The sequence below is a fragment of the Poecilia reticulata genome, chromosome 11 (genome assembly GCF_904066995.2).
Source record: "Poecilia reticulata chromosome 11, P_reticulata-male-v2, whole genome shotgun sequence".
NCBI lineage: Eukaryota > Metazoa > Chordata > Actinopteri > Cyprinodontiformes > Poeciliidae > Poecilia > Poecilia reticulata.
Window position 1 is genome coordinate 7,485,785 of NC_088840.1, and position 27,899 is coordinate 7,513,683.

Genomic DNA, 27,899 nt, shown 5'->3' on the forward strand with positions numbered 1-27,899 from the left:
GTCAGAGGGACGGAAGACACATCCGTACCACACTTGTCAACTTTTTACATGTAAAAAAAAGAAGAAAAAAATTATAGTTTTCCTTCGGCTATGACTCTGACACAACACACTGAAGTTTGTGATTCTAATGTTGAAAAAGTTCAAGGAGTTTAAATCCTGTTGCTAGGAAGTGATTCAAAATGTCAACTTTATTTTGAAAGCAGCTATTAACTTCACCAAATTGCTGTACAGCGTCCATAAATCACCTTAAACAGGACAAGTAGATTACAACATCAGGCTTGTTTAAATGCCAAAGCATTAAAATGAGCAACACGAAGAGGTTTGAATCTCCAGACTACGGGCAGGTCTGATGCTGAAGGGTAGATGCTGTACAGACTCAGATCTTCTACAAAACAAAGGCTAATTCTCAGGAATGTTTCTGCGCTGGAGGAGAGACCCTTTTGATCCACTTGGTCTCTGATTGGATAAGAGTCACAGCGAGTTTGGAGAGGGAAGGGGGGTGGGCTACAGCTGGCCAGCACCAGCTGGAAGACAGGATCTTGGTCCATTCTCCAGACTCCAGGCGCTGGGACATGTTGGGGATGCAAAGCTTCCCTCCTGGCCCCGGGGTCCGGCAATGGACCGGCAGACCCCGAACGAGAGCTGGGAGGGGTTTTGGTCTCCAGGTGCATCCTGAGCCTCAGAGCTTTGCCAGAGGATTAACTCTGTCACTAGCTTCACCAGTCCTCCTCCTCCTTACGCTCACACTACTTCACACCTGATTTGATTCTCTCTTCTTTTTTTTTTTCTTTTTTTTCGGCAAAAACAAATCCCCTTCCTCACTCTGTCGCTTTTTGCGGCACTTTTTTGGGCAGGATTTCTGGTCCGACCGTGGTTACCCCCCCTGTTGTTTGCCAAGACCCTTTGTATCAATATTCATAAGAGGGCCAACTGAGACGCCATCTGCTCCTGGGGGAAGAGAGCAGAGAGAGGGGAGCCGCATGCATGCCTTTGATTCACTGCACAAAACCCACCATTCCCTCGCACAAGCCACCAAGACCACGTCGCCGCAGAGCGAGGCTCCCTATTGGCCAGATTTGGATGCTCACACCTTCCCACCACTGTTAAATCAGCCAAGTGTGGAAGTTATTTTCAATCTTTCCTGTAAAGCAGGAACAAAAGGAAAAGCTGTAAGTCACTTGTTTGCTTGGCCGATGGAGCCGTTAGGAGGACAATTACAGTTCAAACACCTAAAATGCACAAACTTAAAACCCCATGAACACTTAATTACAGAAACGCTTAAAGAAAATGACAAGCACCAGCCTCAGGTTTCTACTTTTATTGATTTCCATCGCACGTTGAAAACTCCAGCCAGGTATTTCTGTCAGCTGATAAGAAGCTAAATTGAAGCCTCTTCTTGGCACGTTTTGTAGAGAGAGTAACAGGAAGAAGGTCCTGAACCTGGGGGTACATGAGGCCCAAATGACAAACTCAGTGCAGATTTTCAATCATTTTTCTCTGCTCTCACTCGAGTATATGTCGTTGCACTTTTGCCCAAGTCTTTGAATCTCTCATTACGTAGACCAAACTCTGAAAAGACTGACTCTTTAATTAAACAGTTTTAACACAGCGAGGCAGCCCCGTTTCCAACGCAATTATGTGGTTCAAGTAAATAAAGTGTTAAATAAGCAGAGCCCATATCAAAAGGAGTGATTGCGTCAGTGTGTTATTTATTTCTTTTATTCCTGAAGCGAACGGCATCAGGAGGGCTCATTTCACTCTCATTTCTAGGAAACGCCACGTGAAAGCCACATAAGTAACTCTCTGAGTTTTTATGGGCCGAACTAAACAATCGAGAATAGAAGTCGTCGCGATCCCCGCGACTGCAGTACAGTTGGCATGGCAACTGAGAAAACAATAAATAGGCCAAGCCTTTAAAAGTAACAGCATTAATAATTAACAGTACAGCCAAACTTTTTTTCTCTGTTAAACTCCAGAAAATGAGTGTCAGAGCAGAAAACTCCTCGTCTTTCTGACTCCAGTTAAAACACAAACCGCGGTGCACCTCTCCTTCGACGAGGCGTCGTAGTTTCACGCGCCGCTACGGAGTGCTAAATCAGCTCGGGCCGCGCTTGAACCGCCGCTATGAGACTGCAAAAGCAGCAGGACATTTGATGAGGCTGTTTGCTGTGGATTCACATGACCAGTTTGTATTGATGATGAACAGAGAGCTGCCAAATGTGAAATATGACTCCCAGAGGGCTGACATTAGCAGACACACACACACAGCTCTGGAAAATGTAATACTTGACCACACGGGGTGTGTTAGTTCATGTCATGTCCTCGACTCACCCCCCCACCCCTTCCGTTTGCTGCTCCTGAGACAAAGAAAGTGTGGACTAAAAAGGGGTTTACGCAAACGCTGCCTTTGTGATTAACAGTATGAAGTCATCAGTAAGGTAACTTTGTCATGGAAAAGTAGAGAGCTCTCACTTCATGGAGGTCCAATCAGGTTTGAGGTCAGTCTAAGACCAGTGGCACAATCTAATGACCAAGAGATTTCAGCTTAAAAATCACAAACAAACGTGTTCGTAGACTGGAATGTTTTGCGGGATCGGTGGACGCATTGACACCATTTCAGTTCTCATCGGATTTGGACTATGATGGATTCCAACATGGACGCCTTGTGTTTCACGGAGGCCACCAGTTTTTAGTGGTGGACACATTGGTCCCGTTGGGTCCCCTTGTTCTCTGCACAAAATGTCCCTAAAGAGTTAGGAAAACCAGGCATTGGTTAAAAATCTGAACTTTTAGCAGAATGCTAAAAGGACGTGGTTTCCTGGGACATTTTTAAACGACCTCTCCATAACCTGGAGACGCAGAAGTCTGTCCTGTTTTAGTTCTCGTTGTATCTAACTGGTTTTGTTGAAAATGCTTGATACGTTTGTGTATTGCAGTAAAATTTAACAATGCCACATCTCTCCTCAACGTGGCCAAGTGCTACTTAGTTCCTGTTTTAGTTCAAGCTATTGTTAACTTGAACATCTGCATCTCTTACACTGAAGAAATGAAGCAGTTTTTAAATTCAAAGGTTTGGACTGACAACAGTCAGACACCGTTTGTAGCATTTTGGCTAGCATGACGAAGCACAGACAGACAAGATACAAAGGATTTGTCATTGCTGTCAGAATAACACAAATGGCTAATTGCAATGACATTGAAGTTGGTGTCAGTTTCAGAGATCCCATTTACACTGAAGGAGTTGCTTGCCTTATTGGTTTTAGCATCAGTTGTGCATCTCTGGCATAAAACTACAGTTAGCATAACATATACAGTAGATAGGCTTTTCCTTCATTTTCCACTCACAAAAAGCTACGTTTTAGCTTTTTGTGAGTGGAAAATTGGCTTAGTTTAAACAGCATTTTTCTTGTTATACGTTACACCAGCAAGAATTACCCCCAACTGCACTCAAATTCATAAACCCTTTGAACCCAAACCAGAAAATGCATATACAATGTATGGTCTAGTCCAGTGGTTCTTAACCTTTTTTGAGGTACAGAACCCACCAGTTTCATATGCACACTCACTGAACCTTTCTGTAGTGATAAATAAAATATGAATTTTTTCATATTTTATTAAGACTTAGATTACTAAGTCTTCTTAAAAGGTAGAGTCTCTGAGAACAGTTCTTCAAAATATACTCAGTGTTTTCAGCAAAGTTGAGTTGACTGTCCTGGAACGACCCAAGGTATTTAAAATTTGCCACAGCTTCAACAGGTTGGCCATCGAGAGAAACTTTAATCACTTTAAGGACTTGTTTAGATAATTTAATTAGCTCTACATTCTTAAGAGAATGAAAAATTAATAATAAATAATAAAGACTTTACGGTATTCTGATTTAGTAATGTAATTATATTAGTTGTGTTACCACCGCCACGCCACTAGAGGCAGTAGCAACCCCGAAAAGATGCGACTAAGGAGCAGATTTAGAAGTACACCGAAAGCTACAGAATTTGGTAAAAACTTTGAGTTTTGCTGAAGTAAATAGAGACACAAGTTTAAATTCATGCTGAGAGTGGAACTCCTTCAATCAGGGCTCCTCCGCAGCTCTGATTGGCTAAGCAATGTAAAGTGATGCTCTGCAGCAAGTGATGGCAAAGCGGGGGGCGTCATCATGACTTTACATAAGTGTGTCTTTACCTCTGCAGAGGCTCCGCCGAACCCCTGGGGTTCGGTCGAACCCAGGTTAAGAACCACTGGTCTAGTCAAACATGGACTGAATAATTTAGCTCTGATTATATTCCTGAAACAAAGGTTTCTGTGAGGTAATGTTTAAGGCCTTTACATGATTTATGAAGGTATTCTGTTAAAATATCTTGTTCTTTAGACGCCATCTTTGGATATCACCTCTACCCACGAGTTTGATGGCAGCATATTGTATGTATGTGTTAAATATTTGGAAAAGAATACACTCAAGAAGAAACTTTCACATAAAGTTTCAACTTATTTTACAAACTATAATTGTTATGAAACCAGATCAGTTCCCCAAATCACTCTGCCTCCTAATTACAGATAGAAATCTACATAAAACAACTTCCTGCATCTGCTCTGGTCAGTTCAAATTGAGTAAATATAAAACCTGACAGTCAAACAATCTGACTCGTCTATCCGAGCCTCGTTTCTATTCGGTACTATTGATTTCAAATCTTTCCTCCTTACGCTCTCTGCTCCCCACCCAGTGGAAATAAGAGCTCCAGGTGGTTTGCGCGTAGCGACAGTCAGTGTCGGCAGTGATTTATGCGCCGTCCTCCAGGTTCCCTTTACCTTCCTCACCTTGTTTCGATTCTGCTCCTTGGCCTCTCTGTGGTCCCTTAGCGCAAGTTTTGTGTGTTTTATTCTTCCTCTTTGGCTGTTAACTCAGTGATGAATTGGCTCAATCTAGCAACTCAAGAGTTCTTTCGGAGCGCGCGCCCTCTTCTTTTTACAGGCAGCGTTTTCATCGCTGCGTTCTGCCTGGAGAGGAGAAGAGCGCTGAGTTTAGCTCTCCTTCTCTTTGGTTAATATTAAACCTCTCGGAGCAAGAGACCTCATAACTCAGCTCCGCAACAGCCACTGAATACAAATCAGGGGTGCACAGCCATGAACGGAGTAATAACGCCCGTGTGTGTGCGTGTGTGTAGGTGTGTGTGTGTGTTTATTGCTAGTCACATTTTAACCCCATCTTCCTTCGTTCTGGCAGCTTCAGAGTAAAATAATAAGTCAGGCAGAAGAGACCGCTGGTCACAGTTGGGTTACTCTGAAACGTAATGACGAATTAATCGAACAGAGAGGCTAAGGAGGAAAAATGTAAAACTGGTCCTCAAACCTCAAACCTGGAGTTTTCTTAACCAGAAAAAAGCCCACTTAAGGAGGGACAGAAGAGCAGGTTGCGGCTTTGGTCCAGTATTTCTACTGAGGTTGTAAGTTTACTCTTTAACCAAGTTCTAAATTCAGCTTGAAATACCAGAAAGCCTGGTTCATTGTTGTGTTGAATGACTTTGGAAGCCAAAAGCTTCCAGTGGCTGTGTTTCCATTACAAATGTGCGCAAATCTTTGTTCAATTTCCCAATGGCGGTGTTTCAATTACGTAAAAAGTCATTAGAAATGATGTCAGTGATGGATGTTATTAGAAACATGAGATATATTTCTAATTCTGCCCAGCGCCCATTATCCATCAGGAGACGCTGACGTCTTATTCAGGCGCTGGAATGACAAAAACCCCTTAAACTGGGGAGCGGCTCCATGTACGGGGTTTTGTGGAAACTACTGTCTGCGATTTTACAGAAGAGCTACAAATTCAGGACAAGGATAAACCATCATCCTCCTGCTACTTCCTGTCATCTTCTTCTACGTCTTCGCCAGTGGTAACCTTTTTCGCGTCTTGTGTGACGCGAAAAAGGTTTCCGTTGCAGTTTTGCGAAACACTATAAAAACACCTCGTAGCACAAAAACTTGAGTTATTATTTTTTTTAACTCTCATTAGTTGTCATCCTTGTCAGTCAGTTTAAGTGGACAGTCATGTCTGGATGGGTTTACTAATGCGCCGTACCGTCTCCGTTTTTTTACGTGACAAAATGAGCAGAGCTCCTAGAGACATTAAAAACCTGGAAAATAACAACAGTAGTAAACATTAAGCTGTTTGTTCAAGACTGTTTTCTAAAAAAACCTCTGAAGGTCTTTAAAGACGGAGATTAAATTACGCATCGCCTTCTTTCAGCATTTGGTTTCCTTGGAATTTGTTCAACTAGATTAAAGCGAGGCTTTTCTGACTTTATATTTCTAAATATTTCGCAAACCATGTCTCCTTTTCACTCCAGTTATGTGCTGCTTTGCGTTGGCCAATCAGATAAAATCCTCGTAAAAATCAATCGCCACTTTTTATGGACAAGTCCGGCTTGTATTCTGTGGCAACAAACCTAATTTTGTTGGAATGTCCGAGTTTTTCTTGGTGGGGAGGAAACGACCAGAGTCTCTTTCTGAAATCATTATTACGACTCATAAACAGATCTAGTTTTAGGGATGCAATGAAACTAAATGGTGAAGCTAGTTGTAATGCATCTTCAGGAGTAATAAAAGAATTGCTGTTACTGAGACCTAAATAAAGTGTAAATAAATGTAGCTATCTTTGTTTCATGCAGAGCTGCTTCTAAGCAGAAAAAGTAAATAATTTGGAGTCTTTCATCCTGACCCGAATCAATCTGAATCCCAAACAGAGGTGACTGATTGCACCTCAGGTTCCCCCTGTGAGGGTGCAAAGCCGCAGAGCTAACCTTAGCTCCAGCTGCGCATAAAAATAGTGTCACTCTTTTTTTTTTTTTTTAATTATCCCTCTCTGGCTCTCCTCGTCATTTTCTGTCTCTCTCTCTGGCGGATAAGAAAATTGGGGGGATTTTTCCAGGGAAACGCGAGCCGCTGTTATCGCTTTTAGTCATTTCAACTAAAAAGCTTTTTGAGAGCAAAACTGAAAGCTCTGCAAACATAGTTACACACGACGATGAGTCAGAGCAGAGGCATAGTTCAGCCTGTGTTCGAGGCGGCCGTCCACAGACCCAAAAACAAGATAATAAATCTGTTTGGTTGCTAAGTGGTGCGTGGGAGTGAGCGCAGGAGTCCGCAGGGTGACCCCTGGAAAATTAGAGAATATTAGTGACGCAATATTGTCCAGAAAACCCCACCCTGACAGAAGACAGACAGCAGACTGTCCACTGGTGACGCAGGGACTGAAGCCAATCGATGCAGATTTTGACAAAACTCAATTCTCGGCAGAAATTATGGAGTATAACGCTTCTCAGATTATTTGAGGGGACGCAACATCCTTTCCACGAATAAGTCTGATTCCTCATGTGGAAATAGTTCATCTTCTCAAATGCATCAGTGTCCATATTCCTACGATTATAGAAGTCATAGCCATTTTAAATGTACTTCAAAAGAGGAAACGGCCATATTTATCTATCGCTAATAATGGCATTAGGTTAGTAAAAACCGATGCAAGCAGTTAGCGTAGTAGCAAAAACTAACAGAAAGTTAGCATACCAACAAAAACCAACAGAAAATCTTAGCAAAGAGCAACTGAAAACGTTAGCATACTAGCACCAAGCACCAGAAAATGTTAGCATATTATCAAAGAGCAACTGAAAATGTTAGCATACTAGCACCAAGCACCAGAAAATGTTAGCATATTATCAAAGAGCAACTGAAAACGTTAGCATACTAGCACCAAGTACCAGAAAATGTTAGCATGTTAGCAAAGAGCAACTGAAAACGTTAGCATACTAGCATCAAATACCAGAAAATGTTAGCATATTGGCAAAGAGCAACTGAAAACGTTAGCATACTAGCACCAAGTACCAGAAAATGTTAGCATATTAGCAGAAACCAGAAGTTTAGCATATTAAGGAAACCCAAAATAAATAGTTAGCATAAGAGCAAATATTTAGTTTTTATCCTTTTTTAAATGAACAAAAATAGTTATCTTTTTTAATAAAAAGTAATTGAAAAAGATTGTAGATTAAAAATAGAAATTGTGAGCATATTACTAAAAAGTAACAGAAACTTTAAGCATGTCAACACAGTAACAGTGTAGTTATTTTTTTAATTGCAAAAACTACAATAGCTCGTTTTCAAAACCTAACAGCTTATTAGCAAAAAGTTACGAAAAATTGTTCGTAAACAAACAATTGAAACTTCAGCCACAGACAACCATAAACCAATGTTAAATGTTTAAATTGTATTAGTTAATGAGTATGAGCTTTGCTAAACTATTTCAAATGATGTCAGAAAACTGTAATGCTATTAATAAATAAATCGACTGGTACCTGGAAAAAGCTCCCGCAGTGGAAACATGCTTTAACATATACGCATAAAGTGAACTAAATAATAAGCCTATTAATAAAAAAATTCACAAATACTTAGTTTTGTCTAATAGTTACAAAATCCTTACTTATGTGCCTGTAAAGCTTTGTTGTAGCTCATCTGTTTTCTTTAAGGAAAACAAACGTTACCCACAGCCTTCGTTTTAAACGATAGTCTCTCATGGACAAGATGTCAGCTTCTTAGTGGGAAAGTCCAACATTTCCCAGTGATGACCTTTAAATTTAGACACACTGTTGCTGATCCCACACTACTCTCACTTTGTTGCAAACACGTCTAGTGCAGCTCAAGTTGGGAAACCGAGGTTGTCAAACTGTCTGACCTGATCTGTGAAACGTTGTTCATCTGCTCTGAAGAAAAGATATATCTTCTTAGGCTGAAAGCTTTAGATTATAATAATGATTCCACTTATGTCTTCAGGAAAAACTTAAAAAAACAACATTTAATTGCTTGATAAACAGTTAAAATAATGCACCCGAAATCTTGTTTCTCTAAATGGAAAAACTAAAAAATCTTTTGGTATGATAAATCCTCTGAAATATTTTCATTTCACATTCAGGAAAATGTGTTCATGGCTGCAGCTCCTCATATTCGCAGCCTCCTTAACCTTTTTCTAAATTGCAATAATGACTCAATGTCAAAATGTTATCATTTAATGAAAGAAATGTCAGCTTATGAACCCAGTTTTCTTTATAAAAAAAATCAATGTCAATTCTTTGGTAATTTTTCATCGATTAAATAAACAGCTTAGCCAAGAGGGTGTTGGCAAAAATCTCGCTTATATACAATTTTTTTTTTTTTTTTTGCTGACAAATCAGAGGAAATCTAAACATGAGAAATGGATACATAAAAATGTGAGCATATTTAGGAGAAATGACGAGGCCAAGTTTAAACTCCAGACCCAAACCATCTGCTGTGGGGTGGAAGTGATGAGCCTGACATGTTGTGTCGTCTGGATCACGCCAGACACATTAGACCTGAACAGATTGAGTCTGTTCCCAATGTTTTCACATTGCAACACATGCAAGTGTCGCCGTGGCGGTGGCGACGGCGACAACACGCCTGTGTCTGACTGCGAGAGACAGAGAAACAAGATTTCCTGTGTTGAACTGAGTGGCCAACAGACGCGCCAAACTGCGAGACTTCATTAACGCTGCTGGAAACAAATGCTTCCTCCTCACTCTTCGCCCCGTGAAATCCCAACATGCACGGCAAACAGAGTAAGTCTCCCGTCTGTAAACAAATCTGAGGGATTTCGACAGAATCGGTCGGCCCAGGGCTGTAAATCCGTGTGAAAAGGCGACGTTGGAGTAACTGAGCCTCCAAATGGAGGCAAACAACAAACAAGCCGGGGTTGGCACCGATTAAAAAAGTCAAAACCTTACAATATGTTTCAAGTCCAAGGTTTCTTGACACCAGGAAAATTACATGAAAAATATTTGCTCCGGCAAATGGCATCAAATTTTAGGCCCCAAAAAGTTAGCGGAGTTTATATACGGAAGGCAAATGAAATACTTTAAATCAGAAATTAAACATGCTAGAAACGTTACATAACTTTTATCTTCAGTCATTTACATCTCTGTTCATAGAGGCTGGTAATGAAAAATATAAGATAATTAGAGGTTTTGTGATGAGTAGATCCGTTTGCTACATTTTTATCCAGAAGCAATATATGACAGTCAATTTATTTATTTCAATAAATACAAAGACATCTACATGAACTTAAGTTGTCACGTTTGATGTATAATTATTTAAGTCTTTTATTTTTAGCACTCATCTGTTCGGGGAAAAATGTTTCATCATGTTTACAAAACAGAAAACAGGAAACCTTTAGTCCAGTTTTGAGTCCTTATTTTCCATAACAGAACCGATTTATGTAGTTATGAATCTTTCAGGGCTTCCACATTTACACACTAACAGGACAAACTTGGAGCCAAAAGTTATTTGTATACTTTATGTTGTGCTTTTCTTACATAAGCCGGACAGGACATGCTAAATCACTCACTCGACAATGTAACGTAATAAAAGGCAGTTAATGCAGCTGAAGATGATGAAGCGTATAAAAGCCAAACTGGATCAAATTCTGTTTAGCTTCAAAGCCAGAGTGATGACCACTGACTGCATGGGGCTTTTTCAAAGTGTTTCAAAGCATGGATTGGTATTCAAATTAAATTATATGGTAACACAGGAAGCCAGAGGCTGAGGCCTATTACACAGCAATCCTTAGTTCTTCTGTTCAGAGGAGTGAGCTCACTCCACCGTAACATGTTTACAATCTGAGCAGCAGCATGGATTCCAGAGATAAAAGTGAGCTGCCACCGCTTGTCTGGATTCTTCCAGAAAAGCAGGAAGAAATATTCCCGTTCCTGAAAAATAAACCTGCGTGGCTACACGTTTTCAACCACTTATCAAGAATGCAGCAAACATAAAAGTTAACTTAACGTTAAATAATTTTTTTGGAAGCTAGGTCCTGTGAAATTTTTAGTAGTTTCGTTTTCTGATTACTGTAAATATGACACATCAGTGATTTTGTAGTCAGAGCAGTGGAAGGCTAACAGCTAGCGAGCTAACAGCTAGCAGGTACTCTGCTAACAGCTAAACAGACAAGAGCTTTAAGCTGATGTTAGTCACTTATAACAAAACATTTTTATTTCCCTGGGACATAACTCTGATTCAACAGATATTAAATGTCTACACCTTCACAAGAGGTAAACTACTGTCATGTTTCCAAGCTACGTCAAGCTAGTTGATGCTGCTGGTTGCACTCCGAGTCCACCTTAGAAAACATGGTCCATGTTATTCCATATTTTCCCAGTGAATTTTCAAGATTTTTTTTGCTGATTGTCATGGTCCAAACAGCAAATGAAAAATTAGATTGTATGTAAAAAAAGGTAAATACAGTGGGTTTAATTCCTAGCCAACATGCTAGGTTTGAGTGAAAAGAGGATTCAGATGACAATAATAAATCATTTCAAGGATTTTCCCCTCCCCCTTATTATGTAAATGATCTACACAGTTTAACTGGAAAATAAACAGATTTGCAGCAATTATGAAGCTATAGTCCTTTTATTGCAATTTTTATATATGCAGCATGGCACTAAATATATCTTTCCACTGAAGCAGGAAGAATACACTGATTAAGAAATGAGTTCAGGGTCTAAATGTCAGCAAAACCCTTCATGTGATCAATCGACAGCTGTGTCAATGCATGTCTACAACTATTTCAGTCCAGAGTTTTGGAAACAAAGGTTATGTGATGCGTATAGGTAAAGTTCTGCTGGGAAACTTTAAGTCCAGCCACTCACAGGAATGCTACTTTCACACCTACGTTCTAAACCTAAACATTGCACCTAAGCTACAAGTCTCCTACAAAACCGTATCTCCTGAGAAGCTTTTCTATTCTACACTGCACACTGCAGGGAATTATTTTTCATTGACAAGCAGACAGATGGTGAGCAACTATGCAAAGAGTGTTACTGCTGTAATTCCAACAAATAGATTGTCATTGATTAAGAAAGTTATCAATGATTTTTCCACTCACCATTTTGAAATAAGATGTCAATACAAACAGAAATACACATACTTTTTAAAATACGGTACTCCTTTTACAATGCTGTGCATTTTCTCTCATTTCCGATGATAAATACTTTTTTGGTTGAATGAGAATCATTTTAAATTCAAATCCACAAAACTGACTACAGCAAAACGTCTGCAAAAGTTATATTCTAACACATTTTGAGGCATTTCTGAAAAAGTTTCATTTTTCTCTACTGACGACTCGCCGGACAATGGGCTTGCCCTACCTGTGCTCTCTCAACTCAGCCATGACCTACGCTGAGCAATTTTGCAATGCAAAGGCAGCCGGAGGATTTGGCTCCATCGTTACGCCTCCGTCTTTCAGCCACTGCATCAAATTATTGTTATAACCACCTGCTGGTGCGTCTGAATGACATCGATAGTTATATATCTTACATTACCTGACGATGCACATCTGAAGACACACGACTAACATCCATTAGAGAATATAAATCTGGCATATGCCATCCAGTGGAGTCACCTGATGTGACATTGAGAACAGAATATCAACCAAAATTGTACATTACTCAAAATGTCAGAAACACACAAAGCAATGATGGTTAGTAGGGAAGACTATTGACTGAGATGCTTCTGTGGATTCAAGTCCATAAGAGTTAAATGAGGAGCATGAGCTCAACACAGCTTATTAGTGTTGGAAGATAAGATCGTGGAAGGGGTGGGAGGACAAGACAAGAAGAGATGAAAAGTCATCCTCTCCTTATTTTACTGTGTGTTGCCTAAGCTGCTCTGTGGGGAGTCCCTGACTTTGACAGTGACACATATTGAATGGAATCTTCAAAGGGAGGACCACGAAGGGAGCGCAGAGCGTCTTAGCCGCGCTCGCAGATATCAAAAGGCTCAGGCGAGCTTTCCCCAGCAAGGAAAATGGAATGTGGGATATCACCCCTTCCGTACAAGACAGCTGAAATTAAAATGGTGGGGGCGTCAACAGGCGGCTTTATTCTCGAATTAGACATAAGACCATACGCATTCTCTTCTCGTCTTCTCTCGCCGTTGTAATCTCTGCTCTTGTTTCCATCCTCCCTCCCTAATTCTGTCAACAGCTTTTCGCTTCCTTTTGAATGAGCGCAAGTCATGGTGCGCTCGCATCTGAATATCTCACCTTTCAAACGCTGGGAGATAAACCCGTTAGGCAGCGATCGAAGGTCAAGGAGATGGCGTCACTAAGCGAGGCAGGAGGAGGGGAGTGGGACGGGAGTGAAAAGCCAGAGAAGGGATGGTATTTCAAGGATATCCAGTGATAATTCAGCATCGCAGTAGTGCCGTTTTATTAGGCAGCTTGTTTGCAAAGAGAAAAAGAGTGACATCTGAGGGAGCTTGTGCAGAGTGGATGGGAAATTGATTTGAAACAGCTGCGTTGTGTATTTACAAAAAGGTGTCAGTCCAGTTGCTTGAAGATGGGAAGTAACATAACACATTCCAGGAAATAAATGTTCGAGTTAATCTTTCTATACAACAAAGAGACGATATACGGTCCTTCAGTTTCCATTACCAACAAAATCGAGAAAGCTACACTTCCTTATGCCTTATTCTTGGAAGTTGGCGTTTCCAAATGGCTGCCAACCTCAGATCAAAAGTAGGAAGTACATTTTTTTCCCCCCATGCTTTTCCATGTTTGGGGAAACTGTGAGTCTGTGTCTTGAATGGTTGCTCATGCATAAGGATGGAATGAGGGGAATGCATTCATTCCACATGTTTCTGTGTGAACTGTAAGTGAAAGAGGAAGTGAACACAGTGGAACAAGAGGTGATAATCACATACATATCCACAGACATTAACCTTTCTGGGGAACATCGTTAATGTGTTTCTGGGCCCAAGGACACGTTGTCTGACTTACAGAAAGAACCGTACACGTGCTTTGCCTGGTGATGTCCATAGTAAGTTTGTGTGGAAAGTAGCTGAATCATGATTCACTAGCTGGACAGGTTTGTGTACCTGTCCAGCTAGTGGACATTTTGCACAAATTCTCACTAATTTGTTACACCTTGGTGTTTTAAAAGGTGCTAAAATTCAGGCTTTGGTTTGCAGTGAGTTTCGGACGTTCTTCAGCCACTTGATTGTTTCCCTTTCCATTCCAATATGAGCCAGTCATTTAAATCCATATCGGCTGTGGGCATCAAGGGCAGGAAGAGTTCATGCAAATTGCCAAAAATATTATCAGCTAGCGGAGTGGGAATTCGGTAGACCATATGTCCAGGTAGTAATCTTAACCATGGAACGCTCTTGAGTCTTACAGTCTTGCTGATAGGTGGTGACTTTTCATGGTGAGGGCTCACTCACAGTGGGGAAAGTGTGTAAGGTTAAGTCAGCTGAAATCAGAACAAACTGTTAGACATTTGCTTTTTGTGCAGTGAAACCTCAATTAAATAACCTCTAAAGTTTCTCGAGGACTTGTCATAATGGAAGCCTCCAGAATATGACAATACTCCAAATACTACAATCCACTGCGATTTTGATGCAGCACATACTGAGAGGACAGCAGCATTTCTATATGAGATGCATCTATACCGTTAGGTGTGCTTTTTGAAGGATGCAGTAAAAACCCTGACAGCCCTAAATAAAATGAACAATGTCCACCGCCTTCAAAGTGAGAAGCGAGGAATGGAAATCTACTTCTGAGAAACTGGTTACGTCAGCAGAACCTGAGTGCAAAAACAATTCACATCCACTGAGCATTATCTCATAATCTTTGCATGCCTGTCAATGTGTGATTGTGTCGAACCAGTTGGTCAGGTGGTGTTTTTTTTCTTTTTTTGTCGCTTTGGGAACAATTAACAGAGACAAGGATCAGTTTTCCATAGCAGGTACGGCATTCCACACAGTCAGGGGAAAAAAAGATTTCCATTATTTGCACTGAGATTGAGTTCAGCAGACTGTGTTAGCACCAGGAAGGAAGAGGATGTGGTCGGACTCGGTCTGCAAAATGCTCCACTAGTTATTTGTCAGCAAGAAGTCCAAACCAGTGGACCAAAAAACAAGGAATGATCAGGAAAGGAAAAAAAATCCACTTTTGCTAACACACACATTCTTTTGTACGCCTGTGCAATAAGCAGGAATGCTTGAAGCTGACTAAGAAAGAGTCAGCATGGGGATAAAGTCACCAAAAAGAGCTTACAGTAGGTCTTCACATGACCACACAAACACCAACGGACACAACAACATAAGATGACTTTACTCTCATCTCGTTTTTTTTGTAAAGCTGTTTTTTAAATACTAACACCGTCTTTTTTGCTGTCCTCCTACCTGGAGTCTGTCTGTCTACACGTCCCGGCAGACGAAAGCTTGCAGCTTTTTGCCGCTTGGGACTTGGGGTCACCGACGGAGAACCCTCTTCGGTCGACGCGCTCTTCTTCTTTTTCTTCTTCTGGATGTTGTTCCCCATACTGGGGCCGTTCCTAAAGTGTGTCTACAGCATCTTGACTCCTTGGTAACTTTACATCCGTGTTCACCAGCCTGAGTGGAAGTCGATAAGGCATTCCCGAACCCCGCTGGTCAAACATTCCTGACGATTCCACCTTTCCAAACACACCGGGTTGTTGACTGTTTGAGCTACAGACCTACTGACACCATTCCTACAAGAGCTCTTATTAAACATACAGATCCAGAAAAGAAAGAGGAGGAAAACACACACACACACACCCAAATGCATTCAAATCAGTCGAGCGTCTTCGAGCTGACACCCAGCTGCTCGTGTGCATCCAGCCGCTGACGGAATGGCAACATCCAACGCTGAGACGCACAAGTGTGTTGCACGCGTGTGTGTATGTATTGTATGTGTGTGTGTGCCACTCCCACTCCTCCTGAGCCTCTCTGCGCTCTCAAACCGCGCCTTCACACATCTGAGCAGTCTCTCACGCTGAGCTCCATCGTACGGATCATTCAATAATTCACACGCTCCTCTTCCTCCCACCGTCCCGGTGTGAGAGGCGATCGGTTGTTTGTGCTGCAAAACATTACAAGCGCAGCTGGCAGGTCATGTCCACATAACTTGGCGGAACCCAGATTCCTCCGTGTGTGTCTCTCTCACACACACACATAGAAGGTGAACCGGCGGGAAGAGAGCGGCACATCAAACGTGCTTGTCTGATGGAAAAGTGAGACCCGTAAACAGCCATGACGTGCTTAATAATACGTCGTGATTTTTCTGAGCGTACACATGCAGACTCTGGTAGAGGAAAAGTAGGCCAGAGAGCCGGTCCCACTGATCAAAGCTGGCTTTGAGATGAGAGTATTCCAGCTACGCTTGGAGAAAATACAGACACGGAGCCAGATGGTATACACGAAAAAGATAATGGTTTTTCTTTTGTTGTTTTTTTAAAAAGAGACCCACCAACACATCAGTGTCTTTTGTCTTTTAAAGCAAAACACCTTCTGTGGCTTTCAGAAACGTTCAACCCATTTGGACCCTCTCGCATTTGTTAAGTTGGGACTATGGATGGAAGTCCCAACTTGACTAAAATTAGCTTTTTGCTAAATTCGACATATTTACGACAACATCCTGCGTTCGTTGATGTGCACATTATGTCCCATTAAATAAAACCGATATTGTTAACAACCACTTTATATAAAATGGATTTTGTGGAATTTTACACCATATACCAACAAAACAGAGTCGATGTTGATAAACAGAAAAGGAAATTAGGTGTGATTTTTGGCAAATAATAATTTTTGTTTTTGTCTAATTGCCAGAGATTGGAAAGAGATCCAGGAGCAGTTTGTCGTTACAACAAAAAGCTTTCAGGTTATGCAAAACTCGCTACAGCTTAAGTTTCTTGTTAAAATTAGAGGAATTTTATTTCTGTTTGTAATGAGAAATTTTCTCGTCTTAACGAGACATAAGCACACGCTTCTCTGAGATTATGACTTATTAAAAAGGAACACAGGTTCTCCCTCAGATTCTGCTTCTTCTCGCCTTCTTTCTTGCAGACGACACCCAAAAATCCCAAGAGGTGTTTTTGTTTTAATGCTACTACCTTTCTCATTTAAAAGAGAAGATACTTTGGTTTTAATGAGATGTAAATGTTTTAAGATGTTTTTTAAAAAATCTAATTAAATTGAGAACAATTTTCTCATCTTGACGGGTTTTGCATCACGTTATGACCAAAGCATCTTCTTGTTTTAATGAGATGCTGCTCCTGAACTTATTTCAAGACTTTTGCAATTAAATACTTTGGGGAGCAGGACATGAATCTAACGGTACTAAAATCCAGCCGGAACATCTCGATTGGATGTACGTGTAAACTTTGACTGGGTGCTCTGTCCATCTGTCCATACAAGATTTTAATAGGATTGTTCAAACATCTAAGAACAGGGGGAAAAAAGGTACTTTACTTTGAAGGAGAGCATTATGTGTTTTCAGAGCACAATCAAGAAACTATTTTACCTTGAGTTGTAGTAAATAAAAGAAATTTGACTTTGTAATTTACTGCCTTAAAATTGGGCCTCCGTCTCCTTAAGAAAGACCTGCTCTTTCCAATACAGGAAGTAATTACAACATCGCTCCTCTGTTAACTGCAGCTATGAGGAGGAGGAGCTGCGTGTTGAAGGTGGAGCTACGTCCACAGAGGCGTTTCACACAGCGAAGTGGTTGCTGCAGGAGACTTTAGGATTTCGCAAACATGCATGAAAGAATCAAGGCAAAACTCCAGACATGTTGTTGATGAATAATAATATTATAACATGATGTAGATCTCAATTGGCCCTCTAAATTACTTTGGAGTTTTTGATATTCAGACAATCCAGTGAACAAGATGTAGTTGAACACACCAAAAACAGCAAAATGTCAAAAGGTTTGATGGTTAAGAGGCGCCGCAAATGCAAATATAGCAGTTCCTGTAATTCACAGATATTTGGACACTTGCAGCCTTTGCTGCCACTCCGTCGCCATGACCTTAATTCTGGGGTTTCTGAATCGATGCCGTTCACCCAGAATCATGTTGGAGAGACGGGAGGAAGGGCGAAGATGACACGCGCACCGTTCCGGTCGGAAGTCGCCGCTAACCTCCATGTGTAACGGGAGATTTCTCACAGGAGGCGAACGGGAGCGGAGGCAGGGCGAGAAAATGAAGCCGCGCGCTCATCAAAGTGGACGCCATGTTCGTGTTTTTCTCCCAGACCTCTCTGATGTGCTGAGAACAGCCAGAGGAGATGAAATGAAAAGCTGATTAGCAGTGATGGCGGACGGGGTAGTTCACTGAAAAACTGATGTGTCAGATTCACATAAAAAAAAAAAAACCTCGTTATTTTAAAGAAAATTCAAACACCATGAATGCAAGTGTATTTTTTTTATCATCTATATTTAGTAAATTATGCTCAGCAGAAAGCTAAATAGGTTTGAATAAATTGGGTAAATTTTACTTTTTGTTACATGTACTTAATCAAAAAAAGTTAAATGGATATATTTTTTTCACAAAAGGTGGATTACATGAAAAAGTTAAGTAACTTCACCTTTTTGTAACTTAAATTTACTTATTCATATTGAAAGATCGGTAAATCTTACTGACTTTGAAATAAATGCTACCAGATGATACAATTATGACAAATTACTTTCCAAACACATCAGAATATTTAAGTAACAATGACAAAGAACTACTTAATATATTTAATTACCATTAAAAGTTTGTTTAGTCAGCGTAGGGCAAAGAGAAATTTCCAGTGCCTTGTTTTTCTGGTATCGATTGTTAATCCGAGGAGCAGGAAGAGTTTTTCTGTCGGTGAAATATGACTGCTTAGAGAGAAAGAGGGGGATGTATCTGTGTCGGACGTTACTCAGCGTTGGCGTTGGGCTGTAAAATGATCTGCTATCATGCGGCCTCTTAATGCAGCCCCAGCAGAACCGCGCCCAGTACATTTGTGCTGGTAGAGCACTGTCTCACAGAGAGCGCACTTAGATACCCTGAGCTGCAAAACGCCATGCAAAACACGCCCCAGATCCATTTCAATGGGAAAACCATCAACGTCTGTGACATGTGTCACCATTCGACAGGTGTAAGAAACTCGCAGGTGAACAACAGTGTGTGTGTGTGTGTGTGTGTGTGTGTATATGTGTGTGTATGTGGACACATTAAAGGATTCTGGTGTAGAGACACGTTGCTGTCAGGGAAAGTGGTTGTCAGGGTTACCGTCAGAAGCGTGAAAAGACATGAATGCTGCTCTGAATGCTCCAGTTTGCTTCTGTCTGTTTCTGCGTCTTTCCAATGCGGTCGACGTAAACAGCGTGGGAAGACTTGTTGAAAGAAGAAGCAATCATCTTTCTATCCGTCGTTTTGTTACCTTTGCAATATTTGACCTTGATTCGTGTCTTTACAGACGAGTTCTGAAAATCAACAAGTCAATTCAGTACTCCCATCTAGTGGCCAAGCGCTGCCATTGCCATAACAGTTCAGGTTGCTGTTAAACCAGAAAGGGAGTGGAATATTTTTGATTCATGAACAGATTAAAAGAAATATGAGGACTTTACATCTTCTTCATGCAACAACCACAACTTTTAGTGCAATTAGGATGTTATGTAATGAAGGATAAGAGCAAACATGTTGTGCTCTGTTTAAGCTTTTGAATGGCAATTTCTCACTTTATTTTAGTGGATGCATACTTGGCAATAAAAAGTAGACATTTTTGTCTGACGATGTTTTTATTTTTTCCTCCCGGTACAAAATCCATCCATCCATCCATCCATTTTCTTGCACCCTTGTCCCTCAGTGGGATCGGTTCCGGGCGAGAGGCGGGGTCACCCTGGACAGGTCACTAGTCTGTCGCAGGGCAACACAGAGACACACAACCAGGCACACACACACACTCACACCTAGGGGCAATTTGGAAAGGACAATTAACCTGACAGTCATGTTTTTGGACTGTGGGAGGAAACCGGAGTACCCGGAGAAAACCCATGCATGCACAGGGAGAACATGCAAACTCCATGCAGAAGGACCAGGGCCGGGAATCAAACCCAGAACCTTCTTGCTGCAAGGCAACAGTTCTACCAACTGCGCCACTGTGCAGCCCCCGGTACAAAATCATTTATTGTTTATTTATTTTATTGCTCCACAGATTACAAAATATTCTTGCCTTCCTCTAAATCAAAATAAAAATAAAAACCTGACCGTAGTGGGGAGAATTCCCTTTGTGTTACATTCACTAATAAAACTGCTTCATTTTCTTTGGTATCTCGTAGGAAAGAAAGTTTCAGAGAAGAAAGTTATAGCATTTTTCTGTATGTTTTAGGTGGATTCCTAACTTCTAGTCCTCCGAAGCAGCAGTGCAAATCTCCACATTGTGTCTGGATTTACCGCCTAAGCTGGGCTCGAACATGAAGATGTGAATATAAGGTATCACTTAATCCCCTCGACATGCTGCAGCACAAACAGGCGACTGGCGCCGGTGTTGACGAAAACATTGGTCTAATCTCAACACAGCATTTTCGGTAAACCTCAAAGGGGGATGAAATCCAAAAGGCTAATCTGCAGCAGCAGAGAGAATTAGCTACCTAGTCAAAGCTTCTGCAAGCGTGCCATTTATGCACACCCTCCAAGGTGTGCGCTTCAAAGACACACGCACTACCACCGCGAGCCCAGCAGGGGGCAAAGGGAGGCACCGAGACAAATCACTGCTGCTAAATTTGCTGCCAATCGTAGATGTTGTGATAATTCCCATAAGGTGCCCTGAGTCGCATAAGATAAACATCAGAGTTTGCGTTTGTGAAGACACAAAAGGCCCAGAGAAGCAGAAGATTAAGCAGCACTTCTTTGAGTTCTAACATGCAGAAATCATCAGAGGATTTACAATTACTTTGCTAAAGACTGACTAAACTCCCAGTTTGTTCTGCCATTGTGTTGTCTATCCTTTCCATACAGAGAGACCCAGTGGGAAGGAATAAGCAGAGTTCAACAGGTGTATCTGTTAATCCGTGTTACATAAGAAGAGCCACACACACACACACACACACACGCACACACACACACACACACACACACACACACACACACACACACACACACACACACACACACACACACACACACACACACACACACGCACACACGCTTGGACTGTCCTGAGGGGAAATTAACTGTGTATCTCAGTGTAAACAGAGATCCACTCCCTCAGTCCAGGCTGATGTGTTCCAGCTGCTCTTCCACCACTTCAAACATCCTGCATGTCCAATGAAACAAAACATTATGACTAACCTTATAAAGAAAAATCTGGGTGAATTTGGTTAACTGCCATGATGTCTATTTGATTTGTATCTGGGGTTCTATTTGGTAAAAGTGGACAAAAATCTGTTTAAATTTACTGTATGAAATGGGCTTATCTGCAGTAAATTAAAAAGTAAGGCTAACAAAAAGTAGGAGAGCAACATGGTCAAAATATTTCAGCGTCATCCTGACGCTGTTGTCATCAGGATGACTTAGTGTGATGAAGCATATATTAGCTATTAAATTGGATGGACTTGAAGCCATATGTCTGAGACTCTTATTTTGAAGTGTGAAAGGAAGTAGTTCTTGAGTTGCCATGTTTTGTTGACAAATTTGACATCTTGGCATTCTGAGCTGAAAATACAAGAATGAAATGAAGTGAGAATTCCGACTATGAAAGTCTAAAGTCTCCACGTTTATTTTTCAATATGGCCGCCAAAAATATAAAGTGTAAACTGTTTGTCGACACTTCTGACAGTATGTCTCTCATTAAATCAATCACATGTACTTTCAATGTTTAAATTCATAAAACTGGGAGAAATGGCTACACATTTACAGTCTTGAATTGGTAGTAGTAACTAGTACCACAACTGAATACCGAAGCTGGGCTAACAATTAGCTGCTAGCAATGCTAAGGTACGTAATCAGGAGTTTCCTTTTGGCGCTAAGCTAAAAGGCTACTTCACAGTTCTTTATGACTATAGAGCACACCTAATCAACCCTAGTTCTCAATACAATATATAGTCTCTGACAACTTGATTACCCACAAATTATTTTAAAAAGTGACAAAGTGCCAACATAGAAACTACAGTGATGTTGCGAGGCTTTTTAGAATGTTTTGCCTAGCACTGATTTAGCTACGCTAAGGATGTCCATCTGCATTTTTATGTGGTTTATAATGATGTTGTCACCACCTACTGTATGGAGTAAATATTACATAACATTTTTAAATTTCAGTCCCACAGACAAATTTAATTGAAAAGGCATGTAAAAAAGCATTGGTTCTATCTAGACTACATAAAAGTGTGGTAACCAATAGTGAATTTGCAAAATTTTTGGCTAAATGTGAACCGGATTTAAGAACCAAACCAGCCAAATTTTAGAACAGATTTTTCAAAGCTGAATAAAGACAAATGAGGGCAATCAAAGTCATAAAAAAGATATGATTGAAAGTTGTAAATGCAGACTCGATTTAAAAACCATTGGCACAGTAAATTTGATCAATTTGAAACATGCATTTTATTTGCGAAAGCACACACAAAGAAATCAGTGTTTTTTATGCCGTTAGGCCACTCAGAATTAGATAAGAATGGCTCTAGCCATTTTTCAGTATGTTTTGACATTTGCCATGCCACACCCTAATGAGGGTGTATTTTAGATTTACTCCAATCCAATGCACAAACCTTATATTCTTGCGTTTAGCTGGCCTTTAAGGACGATGAATGTCTCGGAGTTTATTGTTGGCTTGCTGTATTCCTGCCACAGTAACGCGTTCCTCGCAATGTCGTTGCCTGGGAGACATTTACCTAAGAGCTGCACCTTCAGGTCTGTGGTGATGGATGAGGTTCGGAGGTATCTGCTTACCCAGGTAAAATTACCTCTCTCATTGGCTTGAGCTGTGTGTGTGTGTGTGTGTGTGTGTGGTGAATGATGGTTGCACAGGGACATCATGGAGGGGTTGCATTAAACTTGTATACGCCGGCACACTTCGGTCGCTGCCCTTAGCCTGCCAAACTGCATTAAAGCCGCTCTGAGTTGTGGCCTGTAATAGAACTAAAAGCTATATACAATGTTGTCTGCGTAATGAGACGTTGGCAGCTCGGTTACTCTGCCAGGCCCTGTAATCTGCATTACAGTTTGTAAATCTACACACCCCGACCGTGTTTTGTGATGTGGCAGCCACACACATGCATGTAAAGAAAACCCAAGGAAAGAGGAATGGCATGCATTACCAGCACAGTTTTTTCGAGGCCTGGGTCTGTGACACACAGAGCAGGCTCTACGCGTGCAGGAGACAATGTCTGCGCACATGGACGCACACGTGGGACTGCGAGAATGACCTCAGGGTCTGAACAGCGCCATGCGTCACATAGCAGGTAGTTGCAGCGTTTTCTGTTAAGGGCCTTATGCTCGGAGAGGTGATGTAATGAATGCGGGCGCCGCCCTAAAGCCCCGGCAATATGCCGCTGACACACAAACACAGATACACCCTGTGATACAGGGTTGCACCCGTTCACGCGGGGACATCCGCGCTCACGCCTGCAGCTGTTAACGTGAAGCGCAGAACAAAACACTTTTCAGATGCAAATAAAAAAAAAAAGTAATACGTTTGATGAAAATGTGGAGACTGTGAGACTTGAAGACGTGTGTGTGTGTGATTGCTCTGAGAAGTTACTCTAATTAAAAAAGCATTGAGAGAGTGCTTCCCTAAGAGTCCTCTTTAGGATGAATAGGGCTTTGTGATTCGTTGTAATCTCTCCCCTGCATCGCATAACTCTGGACCCAATCTGGCATCCCGGCTGCACGCGCACGCAGGGTGACACGCTCAGAGGAATTCAGCACGTAAAAACAGACTGGACAAACTGGACAGGATCTTCAACGTCTAACTGATGGCCAAAGCCGAACTGCAGAGTGGCGCTTCTGAGGCGAATCGAGACGTCTAGCATTGACAGGAGGATCAACAAGTTGGCTTTACAAAGATACAGGGAGAAACAAATGCCTGATCCGATTTAAAAAAGTAGAAAATCAGCAACACAAACACAATTAAGTTGAATATTTTAGTTAGTTAATGTAACGACATGGCAAGAGAAATCAAATGTCCTTTAAACATAGTGGACACTCAAAAGGGCACCTGAAAGAGTTGAAATGTCTAAAATACAAAAACTTGACCAGAGTGCACACTTAGAGAGACTCTCACTAAGACATTCTGGTGAAAGGGAAGGTGTCATTGTGGCATTGCTGATGGCTGCTAACAAACTGTACATGTGTCCAATTTTTCAAAACCCTTCCAGTTGGGATTGAGCAACTTTTTGCCATATCTGTGTTTTATGAAAAGGTCAATCACCTGAGATAAGGGAACAGTGAGCAAAACCCTTTGATACTGTCTTGCAAAGCCATGTAGTAACCGCCCTGCATCAGAAGTAGGGGTACACCGTCCCTCCTTAATTTTGGGTGATCGGTAATCGGCTGATCACCCAAAGGTGACCTAGTCCATTGATCTTATCTACTTCCACAAAGGTCTGAAAATTAGCCACTGTCCTCTTTCTGCACTGTCATAAGAGAAGACTGACTTTTCCACAAGGTCAATTATTTTTAAAAAATCGCAATTGGCCAAAATCTAGATCAACTTGTCAAGTTTTTTAAAGATCAGTGATTGGGAACAAACCTGCAATCAGTGCAACCCTGATCATCAGAGTGTCATAGAGGCAAAGCTGTGTCAAAGGGAAGATCTACTGAGTCCAGTGATCTCTAGCTACTGGTTTTAAAAAGTAAACAAAACTCAGAAATCATTTCAGACAAGAAGGGTAAAAAGGTGAGATACATGATTTATTCATCGTTATTGATTTGACAAAATGCCTTGGCGAGTGCCCAGGTCTCTGACAGACTTCATGCATATTGGTGTCGATGCACAGCATGGCTGTTGCCCAACACTGTGGACTTTATTTTTGAAAAATCACATCTGAGTGGCTGTATTGCTGTCTCCACTTGTGATTATGGATGATCGAAAGCAGCTCGGAGTCTGGACGTCTTTGTAGTGATAATGCACAGCTTGCATGAGGACGTCACTCTAAAAGGCTCACAAACCGATGACCTGACATTCCTGTGTTTCGTTTTCTACTAGAGATCAGAATTCATAGTTTGACCAATTATGGCAAGTCATCCAGATCCTGAAGAGAAAAGGCAACCCGGCGCTATCATGATATTATCATCATGTCTGAATGCTAGCATGGAGGGTTTTTTTTCATTTTCTTAAATGCTGTTCGTTTTATACCAGCTGCAATTCTAAAAACATTCTCCCTTCGTCTCATTAATCTATGTAATTTTTTTCCTACAAGTCTTGGGAAACACGTTGTGTTCTTTTTTGGTTAGAGGGAGTTTTGGCCTCAGAAGTCTCCCTTGGATACTTTGGGTTAGATATTACTTTTGGTCGCCGATGTACTCTTGGAGTAACTTTGGAAGGATTGCCACACCCGGGAATGTTGTCCACTATTCCAATTTTCACCATTTACGTGTTTTGGCTCCTACTGTCGGTTCGTTAGAATCCCCAACTCTTGGAAATGACTTGGTAACTTTTACCAGACCGGTAGATAGATGTCAATAACTTTGTTCCTCATCTGTTCTTGTATCGAATGGCGTGTCTCTGTATGACATTGTTTAGCCTACATTATGCTGTCAGTGAAGTTCTATTAAAGCAATTTCTTGAATTTACAAGTCGAATATTAAACTGGGCTAGTTAAACTAAACCAGAAAATTTTGTGATTCACCAACAGTGGGGTAGTAACATTGGTATGGATAGATAGGTTGCCTAAAACCACAGAGAAGAAGGAAGCGATACAGATCGGTTGTCTGTGTACATGCTCAGCTAAGTTGGACAGGAAAGCAGTGAACAAAGTCTGGGGTTCATCGGGTTGAACAAAGCATTTTAATGTAATGTTTCTTCACCAAAATCTAAAAATTACTTCAGGGAACAAGCTGGAAGTCCTAAATATAATTTGCCCTATCTGACTCTGGCCTCTTCAGTCTATTGCCTGTCGTGCCTCTTGACGTGTTTCTTTTCAGGCTTACGCTGGAAAAACCCCTGACACAAAATGCCAAAAAAACATGGTTCCCACACATTTTTGCATCAGCATTTAACCACATCCTCTGCTAAGGATTTATTTGCACTATTACTAGTTAAACTTTGGCTTCTAAAGGAGACACTGTCTGTTACCCATCCAGAATGTTGAGCATACTAATGAATCACGGAAGTTTGGCTTTTTGGTTGGACAAGTCAATAAAAATAAAAGTCCTGGAGTGAATCTGAATTCACGTCAACAACAAACACACACACGCAGAATGACAAAAGAAAAAGGGAATACTAAAGGGATGGAACAGAAACAGGAAATGGGGAGTGTGGGTAATCTCTGTGCTGCCGACCAAGCAAACGCACCAGTAAACAGAAAAAAGGGGATTAGACCCCAGAGTTGCATCAGTGAGTCACTGGCCAAAATACAGATGTGCAGACTGATGTCTTGACCAAGAATAAATCCCTCTTTACCTTTTATCAACACATTCCTCAGATATAAATCATCACCGTGAAGGCTGTGATTAAAAGAAAAGCCACAACAAAGTTGCCAAAGAAACAAGAAAGACTTAAAAATAGCTGATCTACAAAAGAAAAAAGTAATACAGGAACATCAATAACGAGCTGCAACAGACCCTCAGACCCTCCACTGGCGCACTTCCTGTCAGCCAGTAATGGTGATGAGATACAAACGTAACAGATCCTTTTGTATCCAACCATTTAAGAAAGAGATAAATTGTGTGTGTATGTGTGTTTTTTTAAGCAAAATCTTATTTAATGGATATATTTTTTTGGTTACTTGAAAAGTGGCTGTCTCGTTGTTAGTTAGCCTGTCAAATAAACTATGTTTTAAGCCTGATACAGTAAGGAATCTGTTCAAGGTTTTTATTTTGAAGTAAAAAGCAGTAGTTCTTGTGTTCCTCAATGGGCTGGCAGGTACGTCTCAGTGAAAAATAAATTGTCAGCATTGCGAAAATACTGCGACTGGCTAACCGTTAGCTGCTAGCAATGCTAACGCTAGCATCTGCTTTGGAGCTTCCTATGGGAGCTGAAATAAAAGGCTATCTCTTGGTTTTTGACATTTTTATTACCTTCGGTCCAAAATCTAAAATACTTCTTGCACTTTTTCCTCCATCGCATTTATCTCTCCAGATCCTACACACCTTCATATTTTATAAGAGTCACCTGCAGCAAAGTGATCGAAATAATAATCAATGGAAACAAGGGGAAAAGTAAAAGTATATAATTACCTAACAGACTATGTATGAAATGAAAGTAGAAATAGACAAAATGACTAAGTTTCGTTCTGGAATGAAGGTGCAAAATGGCAAAAGGGGCCATAAAAAAACAAATATATGGGTACGTCTCGATAAATTTGACATGCATTCTGATGCAGCTGTCTGACTTAAAGTACCTTATTAAGCATTTAATGATGCTAAATGTTATGCTTTCATGAGCTATAAGTGGAAAATCGACATAATTTACAGAAATAAAGGCCTGAAAACATCAGTCGTCATAAGTAACCTATAATCTATATGACAGTGCGTTTCAATAGGTGAACTGACATATTGAAATAGATAAACTTTTCAATAAAATTGTGATTGATTGAGATGCACCTGTAGAGAGGTATCATAAAACCAAACACGGTGACCTTGAAAAGATTTTTTTTTCCCTCTTGGAATCATTTATGTGCAAGTTTTTCCATTTATCCATCCGTTATCTTACACCCTTAACCCTGGTGAGGTTGGGAGGGGTGCTGCTAACGTGTGAGAGGCGGGTACACCCTGGACAAGTCACTAGTCCATCACACGGCAACATGCAAGTTTTTCTAGTACAAAACATAAATACAAACCATCTTAACCCTATGAGAAAAAAGATTTGGATTTGTTTTATCACCTTCATGCTGAAAATCCGCATCGTAACTTTAACGACAGGAAGAG

At 40.9% G+C, this 27,899-nt stretch overlaps 1 protein-coding gene across 5 annotated transcripts in view; it reads right to left on the bottom strand.

The window, feature by feature from the left end:
- nhsl3 (NHS like 3) overlaps nt 1-27,899 on the bottom strand; it is a 48,168-nt gene that overhangs the window by 13,790 nt on the left and 6,479 nt on the right. For 2 of the 5 annotated variants that reach the window (XM_081612426.1, XM_081612425.1), the window contains exon 1: nt 15,229-15,990. The exons of the other annotated variants lie outside the window; for them this stretch is intronic. In XM_081612426.1, coding sequence (XP_081468552.1) covers nt 15,229-15,367 — 139 coding nt within the window. In that variant the 5' untranslated portion in view covers nt 15,368-15,990. Of the gene's footprint in view, nt 1-15,228; nt 15,991-27,899 lie in introns of those variants that run through there. 5 annotated transcript variants of the gene reach the window in all.